Source organism: Harpia harpyja, chromosome 16 (assembly GCF_026419915.1).
Source record: "Harpia harpyja isolate bHarHar1 chromosome 16, bHarHar1 primary haplotype, whole genome shotgun sequence".
NCBI lineage: Eukaryota > Metazoa > Chordata > Aves > Accipitriformes > Accipitridae > Harpia > Harpia harpyja.
In genome coordinates, this window is record NC_068955.1 from 12,020,780 (window position 1) to 12,031,011 (window position 10,232).

The following is a 10,232-nucleotide window of genomic DNA, read 5'->3' on the forward strand; positions in this document are numbered from 1 at the left end:
GGAGAAAATAAATGAGAACTTCTTAAACACTTTTGCCACTTAAAGCTTACAGTACAAGGCAAGATAAAATATACATGTATAAAGTAGCAAAAGTGAGACAGGACAGTGTGTCCTGGGCCTCCTCTCAAGCCCAACTTGCTGACCATAAACTACTCATAATCCAATGCACAGTCAGTCTTCCTTTTTGGTATGAGTTCCTCTCATCCCTGCTTAGTGAGCAAAGCTCGACACAGCAAAACCTTAACATAATACAAGCAAAGGCAGAGCTTGCTAAATAAAAGATACAGAACGGAGTCAAACTTAATTTGCTCATGTATGAGAGCCAGTCCTTGCAGCTGTTTGCAGCATTGGGCCACATGAACGCAGAGTACAACAACACTTCTGAACAAGGACTCCAAATACCTCTCACTTTGTTCTCTAACAATTTTTCACACCAAATGGGACCCACTCCCACTGATTCACTTTGCTTATGTTCACCTCTAACAGCAATTAATGCAAATATCACCATATAAAATACTGAGCTAAGCTAAGCCGAAAGGTAAGCACTCACACACTGATTTCACAAATAGTTCAGGCAAATCAAATACATCTTACTCATCTAGATATATTTTTTAATCCTCTGCATACCATATAAAAAGTTAAGTGTCTTCAGCTAGTATGGAAGTTGAATGCTCTTTTTTGACTCAGCTGCTATCCCTCAAATGTGTAGTCTTAAAGCAGCATTGCTGAGTACTACAACTTTATTAGAGCACTTGTTAAATTGGAGAGCTTGTAAGTATTTACCTGTTCTGGTTTTCTGCTTATAAGAATACTTAGCACCTTGCTGAAGAAACTGGCCAGTAAAGGGTTTAGAGGAGATTCATTTAAGAGGAAGCTGTACAGTTTCATAAGTAAGGATTCTTCTTCTCCCAGCCTATCATTGATCTGTGAGACATCTGATGTAAGCAACTCACATGATATGTTTGGATATCTGGGGAAAAGGAAAAAAAATTATCCATCACTCATACTTCAAAGTTGTCATACTTCCAGCTCTGAATTCAGAACTTGGTAAGGCTTCTGGCCAAGTTTTCAAGCAGGGTTGGTCTGGACTAATTAAAGCAGCAAACTATTGCAAGATAACATAACTACACATTCAGCCTACAAGCTCTGTTGTTTCATTTAAGAAATGGACTACTCTGTTCTTCGGTAGCAATAGGACAACACTAGGGAAGTGGGGAAAGGAAAGGGCAAGCTTTTATTTTAAGATCTATTGTTAAATCCATCTGTTCAAGTACTGATCTCTCATTTCAGAAGCCGCTTCTTTTTTTGAAGGGAAAAATAGTTACCAAGAAGTTAAGCAGATTGATAGTACTAGACCGATACTGGGGAGGGAACAGTGTGTTTGCCCTTTCTAATATAACAGGGTTTATATTAAAAAGGTCAAAAGGAATGGCTTCAGGAGTTTTTTTTTATATATATATATACACACACACACAAACATATTTTATATATTTTACATACATATATTGCAATTATGTAGAAACTGAAACTAGTCGAAGTCTGACAAAGCCTGCAAAACTAGCTAGTACTGCTTCATGACACAGAGCCAGAAGTACCGTTCAGAACATTGAGTAATTAAACTAAGAGGCCATCAAGACCAGTAATTTCCTGCTTTTGACAGTACTATCACCCACTCACACTAAAAGTAATTCTGACAGCATCAGCAGCTTAAGGTTTCTAAGTGAAAGATGCTTCAATTTCAAACTATACTAGAAACACTTACAGGAGGCTTGGTTTACCAGAAATGGTGAAGTGCTGCAACTAAGAGTGTAGCGTATTTCACATTATTTTTTTACATACTGTTTTAAGAAAAAAAGCAGCTTTCTGCATACACAACTCTGAAATAGGCCAAAAATGGCAGAAGTGCTTTTATACAAATTGCTATGTTGACTGTTGAGTTTAAAACTTCTCAGCAAGCTAGCTGAAGTCATGGCCATACCCAATTCTTACAGTTCTAGGTCTGCAAAGGAAAACACCAGCAATTAGATATTAAGTACATTCTTCCAAGGAGTGCTACAGACCTTCTAATATACATCTTCAAAACATCTCACCAATCATCAATAAAACAAAGCTAAGCACTTAAAACTATTACCCAAATAGGGCATTTCATTCAACTATTTTCTTAATAATCACTACTACAAGATTCTTCATGTGAGTTCCGATTTTTTTTTTTTTGTAAGCCTCCTTTGGCCAGCGATTGGATTTGGAAGCATTTATGGATAAGAGTCTTCCTTTTGAAAAACGTGCAAATATTAGAATGATTTATTTAAAAGGTCTACAAAGCCCCTTGAAAATAAAAGCCCCTTACTCTAAAGATACCAGTACTGTACTACACACCAGAATGCAGGGATTCAAAATACACTATCAAATTAACTGTAGTAATCTACCCCTTTCCACCTTCCCAAGTCTCCCCCCCACCCCCAGAAGTTTTCCTACTTATATCGAATTTTTTCATCCATGTCTTGAGGTGGCTCTTCAATAATAAATGAAACTAAGTCTTCCAAACATTCTGACTTCAGCAGAAACTCTATAAGTTTGCGATTCTGAGCCTTGCACTCCTGCAGAACATCCTCTTCATCCATCAATTCCTTCAGTGTTACATCTTCTCGCTCTAGAAGTGTATCTATGTGGGATGATGAATGGAGATCAAATTTCCAAAACATGCTGGTCTGGGTGAGAAGAATATACACAAAGCATTAAGTTTACAAATCTATTTAAGCAGTATTTGTAGTAACACTTCACAGTAGTATTTTATAGTTTCTAACCCCAGAGGTACCTGCATGCACAGAAACTTTCTAAAATTCAAATGAGAAACAACAGTAGATGCTGATGATCAAAAGCTACAAAATCAGGCTTGATTAAAGATGACTGAATACTCCATAGTAATTTGTGTACCTTTAGCAATAGCCAATATTCTAACATCCAAAGATAAACTTAGGCAGCTCCAGGGTTTTACTTACATGAAAGGAACATGCTAATCTGCATTAAAGAAAAAAGGACAACTTTGGTTGTCAATTTATTGAATTTGCTCTTCCCAACCTTCATTTTTAACCTATGCACCAAGTCTCAAATTCAGAACAACTTGCTCAGCAATTAATGGAGCTGTGAGAAGATAAAACAGGCACTACATAAATGCACTAGAGTACCACCCCTACCATTGAAGAAAACAGCTATAAAAGTAGAGGAATCATAATAATTTTAACTTGCAGGCAGTGCACATCTAAGTACTGGAGCTAATTTCAACACAGGACCTACTCTGTCACTGTACCTCCCTCCACAAACTTGGCACAGGAGGAAGAACAAGGGACAATAAAATATCTTATGCAAACACATGAAACGGCAGTAGCCGCAACCACTGAAATATTGTAAAAGGCTGTAACAGGAATGTATAAGGATGAGCAACTTCACCATTCCTTATAAAATGCTTTGGCACCTCCATGTTAATTCTGTTGCTCTAAGAGACCTTGCAAACAGTTGCTACCGAGACAACTGTGCTATCAGAAAAGAATATTTCAGTCTATGATAGATCCAGTACACTCCTGCTTTCACCTCTCAAGCTCAATAGAAGCATTCGCTCCATTCCCCTCTCCATTTAACCTCTGACATGGTATCAGCTGGTCTTATGTGAATGCAGAATTTAAGTGGATTGAAAGAGATACTACAGATACTAGAGAACAGTAAGAGAAACTTTTCTTTCCTTATAATTGGAAGCAGCATGGTTTTGTGCAGTACTCATTTAAATAAGGAAAGAAACACTCCTTTTGCTCCTTTAGTAACTGCCTTCCAAGTGTGAAGGATTAATTCAATACATTACTGTTGTGCATTAGCAACATCATCAGCTGTGAGGACACATAGTTACTACAGAGAATGTAGGTGAATAGTACTATTTTAGCAAAAACACTTCTGTAAGCTGCAGGTTGTATGCAGGAGCAAGTTCAAAGACAATCAAACTATGCTTTTGTCATATGCTATTATAAAAACCTACAAAAACTAAAATAGAAATATCTAATTCTTATGCAGACTAAGAGGTAGACAGTTTGAAGCACTTATTTCCAAGTTAAAATGGATTCAGCAAGCACAGTACAGCTACTTAGAACAGTGAAGTGTCAAATTTAGTACTTGAGCAGTTTAGAAAACAGATACAGCAAAAGGATCCAGCAAAACCCTTATGACTCTTCATTAGCAAGACTTCCAGTACTTGGCCTAAATATTGAAAAGCCTGGTATACTCACTATGAAAAAGTTTTAATTGCTTTTAGGGTTTTCGTTGTTGCTTTAACCATTACAGATTGATCACTTAATACCACTTTACTTTGTTTAGCCTTTTGTCAGAAGTTGTAAGCATACATAACTGCCCCTAGATTACATAGCTTTCTGTTTAAAGATATGGGAGTCCAAATCAATCAGGAAAACGTATGGATAATTTGAATTGCAGTATCAGTACTTATACTCATCTGAGATCCCATACAAGGATTAAGTGGTTAAAAAACAAAAACAAAAAAATTCTTTTCTGCTAAAAGTACTAGTGAACCTACAAGCAGGGTTCAAAACACCTGATCTCACAAATTAGCTTAAATCAAGTTATACAGAGTTGTTATTAAAAACACTAGCTTGTGGGTATTCAGGCTACACACACTTACTGTAAGCAAGTGAAACTAGTGCATTAAAGTCACAGGATATTTTTTGTTTGGGTTTCTAGAAAGTACATCAAATCCCCCACCCCTTGCCCCCATTAGTGAAAGTAGCATCTTTGCAAGTAACCACTATCAATGCTAATTCCAGATGTAAATCTCTCTGCAGCGATTAAAGCTCATTTTAGTAGCATCGATGTATTTCTCAGTTACTTATTTCAAGAGAAATTCAACAATGGAAAATAGCAACAAAAAAAAAAAAAAAAGAGGCATACTACTGCAAACATGTTACTGCGTTATTTCACAAACTGTCTCCCAGGCAAGCTCTTTTAGGGGGTGCTCCCTCAACATGTCAGGTGCCGGCCAGAGATTATTCCATCACTTTTCAACAGGAGCCCAGGTCCTTTGAAATAAGGAAAAATAAACAACATAAAATGTGCCAAAGAGGAAGTCCAGGAACCCTGAAGAGAAGAGAATTTTCTTAGGCGTTACCATGGGCAATAATCTAAGATCAGCCTACCATAGTTCTGAATTAAAGTTTTAAAAACAAAAAGTTATTGTTATTCTTCCCACAGCCTACTGTTCTACCTTCCCTCCCCAAACCTACCAATTCTGAAATTTTGGATTATCCTCATGCTTTTTCAAATTTCAGTCCCATTAACAGAATCAGAATTAGGCCTTATGTCCGCAAATCAGGAGTGCTCCTCCCAAAATTTTACTATCTGCAAATTTACAACAAACTCCACAGGTCAATTGCGTTGTTACTCCCAGTGTTGAACTCCACTGCCAATATGAGCAGAAAAAAAAAAAATCACATTTGGATTCAATGCAAGATGCAAAAGACTGCCAAATACAAGACATGCTCAAGATTAGATACTACAAGATGCAAAATAATCCAGGATAATACTTAAACCTCTCAGACGTGGAAAGAAAAATTGTGTTAAAGATGGTAAAGCTGCTGCAGATATTTGACTGTCTTTTGTAACTTGAGTTAGCATTCTGTTATCTCTGAAAGTTCCCAGCAAGCAAGACTAACAGACTTCCAATTCATGTAAACAGTACTTCTGAAAGTTTACATCAACTTGCTGATGTACAAGTTATGACAATTCAAGATTCTAAGGAACACCTATAATTCAGAAAAATATTGCTTTGTTTTCTTAGTTAATATGCTTCTCTGAATGAATGGTGAAATAACATTCTATGTAAAACACCTGACTTAAATCTGAAAGGAAAGAAAACAGTTCACCAAAATGAAGAAGCCTGTCAACTGCTCTGAGATGCAGGTAGCTGAAATTCTCAATTGAATTGTTTGCTAAAGGGAAGAAATAAAGCTTAGAAGCAATCCTTTCAGACCAGAAAAAAAAATGGAAGTCATCTGCCTACCACAGCTGAAGAAAACCACACTGTGTACTTTGTTTAACAGTAACAGTCTGTGGTTCTTACTAGTGGCCAAATGCTTAATTGGCATGTCCATCAAAAAAAAGCTGGTAACAATTGTATCAGTAAGTTTCTCTGTAGCTTCCAGTTGACATAGCTGTCAAACACCTTTCCTGAATACAGACATTGCTGTTTTCAAGCTACAGGTTGAAGATGTGAATTCCAGTCAGACAAGCACATAGTTTAATTTTGGACAATGTCTCCTCTACTGAACCTTTTACAAAACAGACTTGTTACTTTAAGGCATCCAGAAGTCCCTTCAGTAAATAAGAAAACAATAGTTTTCTTATTTTCTTCACAGAAGTAAGCTGCTCATTTAAGTTAAACTTTTAAGCATTGTACTTAGGTAAAACAAACATGAGAAACATACTTCGCAAGTTCCAACTTGGTACCTCATACTTCTACCTAAGAGTTGAGTGGTGGTAGCTACAAGTAGACATGGGGATCTAGACCAGTGCAGAAAGAAAACTAAAAGGACCTCAGCTAGCCAGCTGAAGGCTGTTTTACCTGACAACTGGATGTTAAAATAGGTATGAACTTCACAGATTTTTACAGCAATAACCAGTTTCATTTTTCAAGGAAGAGAAACTTTTTTTTTTAAAAAAAGTATATCAGTGTCAAGCTGAAGATTCTGTAATATATGACAGTCTGAGAAATGCTACATAGGAAGTTGTAACAAGGATTGCATTATAAAAAACTAAACTCAGAACATAACTGTCAATTTTCTTTACGTACCATCGTATTTCTTACTACAGGGTTCAAGTGCACAGATAAAACAAAAAACTCAGTTACTTTTGCACCAATAAACTTTTCCATAATTGAAACACATGCTGAATTATGTAGCCTATTTGAACAAAACAGGTTTTGGGTTTTTTTTACAGCTGTGTAGCAAAAGACAACTTAGTTGGTGGATGCAAGGAGAGCAACCACCAAAGGAGTCCTTGGTGCCACCACAGGCTTTCAAGAAGGTCTTACATTCCTTAATGATAGAACTATTTTCAATGCAAACAATCCATTGCCTTCTAAAAACCAAATAGGTAGGTAGGTTTGGGGAAGGACAAAGTAATGGTGAAGATAAATTCTTATGCTTTTATTATTAAAAAAGAATTTACCAACATTTTAAAAACATTTAAATGCATTAAGTGATTTCTTCAAAATGCTAAGCATGCCCTTCTGCCAGCTTCACACAACCTCAACCAGTTAGTCCCTTGGTATATTTAATCAGTTTCCAGTTTTGGTTGTGTTTTTTTTTATTCTTTCTCCAAACAATGGACAGTAATTAGACAGCATACTAACATTTATAAAGTGCTTAAATTGACACTGGAAATGGACTATCTGGTCAAAATAAAGCTAAGCACGAGGGCATGCCTGGAAATATTTAGAGCTAAACAGAATTACCAGTCACCCAAATTTACAAAGACAACATTCTAGTAGCTACTTTTTAAACTGCTTATTCCACTCAGCCAGAACACTACCCATTGTAAACCTGCTGTCTACAACTGCCTGTCCTTTGCAGGCTGGGGCACAATTCCTCAAAGTATTAAATATCCCAAGACATATTAAACAGGAAAATTAAGCACTTACGCATCTAGTCTGGAATTGAGGGCAATTTGAACAAAATACAAAAAAATAAGATACCTGCATTCTAGCTTGAAGATCTGGACCAAAGCAGTTCTTTTCCGTAAAGTAATGATTATTTATAGCAATACACAGTCATGCCATAACTGAATTCCCCACTTTTTCCACTTGATGAATGCAAGAATCTCTCACATGCAGCAACACACTTACATTGCTGCTTCTGCATTGAGACTTCAGGGGAAAAGTAAGTAATTCTTTATCTTCTATCCTATTAAAATAGTATTGGTTTTAAGTAGTGTAAAAACTCTGCCCTTAATTATTCCTTAATTTCTAAATACTTCAAATAATACAAGAGACCATACTTACCCTATAACCTATTTGAAAATAAATTTATTTTCAATTAAAGCTGTGACATTTGTTGTGTTATTAGCTAGAAAGATATAAATTACTGTTCCAAGTCTGTAGATTTAACTACATTACATCGAGCAATCACAAATAAAAAAATAATATCAGTTACACAGGAGTGTTTTTATGGTACAGTTTCTACATGTCTTAAACAAAATGTAAGATCAGTTTGACAAAGAATAAAAATCTCCTGTGAACACAAAGTAAGATGTAGCAGTCTCTTCAGTGTCAGAACAGCCTGTTCAGGCCACGAATGTGAGCCCTAGTAGAAATTAATTTTTCAGAAATACTCCATTGCTTACACTAACAATTAGACTTTATTATAAACTAGTGAAGTTTCAAAGAAACTTTGTGGAAGAGGGAGCCAATAGATGGTTGGAAGTTAAAAGGAATGAAATAAAACACAAAATACAAACATCTTTACCTCAACAATTCAATACATATCACACCCATATTTCAAATACTGCGTACAGTCCTAGTCCTCCCATTTCCAAAAGGGCATAACAAACTAGAAAAGATACTAAAAGGGAAACAAAACCCGTTAATCAGCAATTCTTTTACGGAGTGCTGGGAGTCCCTGTGCAGGCTGGGTGCACCTCCCTTTCCCACCTGCAGGACATCTGGATGCTTTGTCTCCTCTCAGCCCCTGTTGGGCACAGGGGGCTGTGCTACTTGAGGTGAGGCCACTGAGGCCACCCCCGGACCCCCCTGCAACACTGTTGCCACTACCTCATCCCCTGGACCCCAGGCACAGGATGAGGAGGGGGCTGGAGCCCAGGCACAGGAGAAGAGGTAGAGGGCAGTCCCTGTGCCCAAGGAGCAGCAGAATAGCACAGGGGAGCAATCCCCAGGAAAGGGGCCCTCAGCACCCCCGACCCTCCTCCTTCTGCCACATGAGGCCATCTTTCAGGCCACAGCCCCCTCAACTCCCAGAACAGCCATATTTGGCCACATGCATAGCCATCCCAGTGGCCTCCTAATATCATGAGCTACCTTACTGCCTTCTGTTCTGGGCCCTATAAATACAGGGACACAGGCAGCTGGCCTACAATTCGCTGAGCTTCGAAGACCTCAGATTCCAAGGATGATAGGAACAAAGAGGTCCCACAGGACCAAGGCAAGTGGCTGCCCACTTACACATGGGAAGGCAGATAGGTGGTTGCAGGAGACAGAGGAAGAGGCAGCATCAGAGGGGGACTCTATCAGCCATATGGTAGCGATGGCCATGTGGCTGAGCCCATGGAGGTGGATCCAGCCAAAGATCGAAAAGAACCAATGGAAGTGGATCCACCTCCAGTAGGGCTCCCCTGGCACCATTACACCATACCAGGGCTCCCCTCCAATGCACCATCAACATGGCATCACAGGAGCACCAGCCAACACCCTACCACCAGCTCAGCCTCTGCACCTGGTTGTCCTGCAGGCTCACCCATTCCATCTCCCAGCATTAACAATTATTTTGTTGATTGCCACAGGTGGTGTGAGCCCTTCTCTTTCCTATCCCCCACGCCTCCTGAAGGGGTGCCATCTCCTCTGCCCTAAGCCCCAAGAAAAGGGGATGAGACAACCTGGCTTCCACCAGGCTGCTGCACCAGGAGGAGCCCTTTGGAGGGCCACCAAGGTCCCTGGGGCCTGGAAGTGAGGTTTCTTCAATCTGAGGACAAGAAAGCTATCTGATGGGTGGTTGAAGTTGAAGGCAGACCCTCCACAGTGGTGCACGAAGAATAGCAACAGATCAAGCAAAGAAGTTAGAGACAGGTGTTCCTTTAAAGAAGCAGAAGACTGCAGTTCTGCCAGGAAGAAGTGCTGGCCTGCAGCACTAAGGTCCCTTCTAGCTGCTTCATTAGTAGTTCTTTTCAAGGCTGGGCAATAAACAATTTAAAAAACCCAAAACAACAAAACAAGAAGATAACAGTAAAAATGCTTTATTCTCTTATTTGGTGACTGCATCTGGACTCCTCTGTCCCCTCCTGGTCTCCCTAGTCCAGGAACTACACTGATGCGTGGGGTGTGGCCCCAGCCCAGGGCCTTCAAGATGGTGAGGGGCAAGGGCACACAACACACAACGGCATGCAGAGGGAATGGTCTCTGGTCATGAGGGTGGTGAGACACTGGAGCAGATTGCCCAGAGCCTTGGATGCTC

The 10,232-nt window shown here is 39.0% G+C and overlaps 1 protein-coding gene across 7 annotated transcripts in view; it reads right to left on the reverse strand.

Annotated features, from left to right (window-relative positions):
* LOC128152299 (serine/threonine-protein phosphatase 6 regulatory subunit 3) overlaps positions 1-5,263 on the reverse strand; it is a 42,150-nt gene extending 36,887 nt beyond the window's left edge. For 2 of the 7 annotated variants that reach the window (XR_008238593.1, XM_052810397.1), the window contains exons 1-3: positions 4,945-5,255; positions 2,476-2,708; positions 784-970 (exon numbers count right to left, since the gene is read on the reverse strand). Coding sequence is in view for 4 of the 7 variants with exons in the window: in XM_052810397.1 (XP_052666357.1) it covers positions 784-970; positions 2,476-2,708; positions 4,945-4,956 (432 nt within the window). In the remaining 3 variants the exon portion in view is untranslated. Of the gene's footprint in view, positions 1-783; positions 971-2,475; positions 2,709-4,944 lie in introns of all 7 variants that reach the window. The other 5 variants (XR_008238592.1, XR_008238594.1, XM_052810399.1 and 2 more) reach the window with 5 other exon arrangements.
* Positions 5,264-10,232: the final 4,969 nt, after the last annotated feature.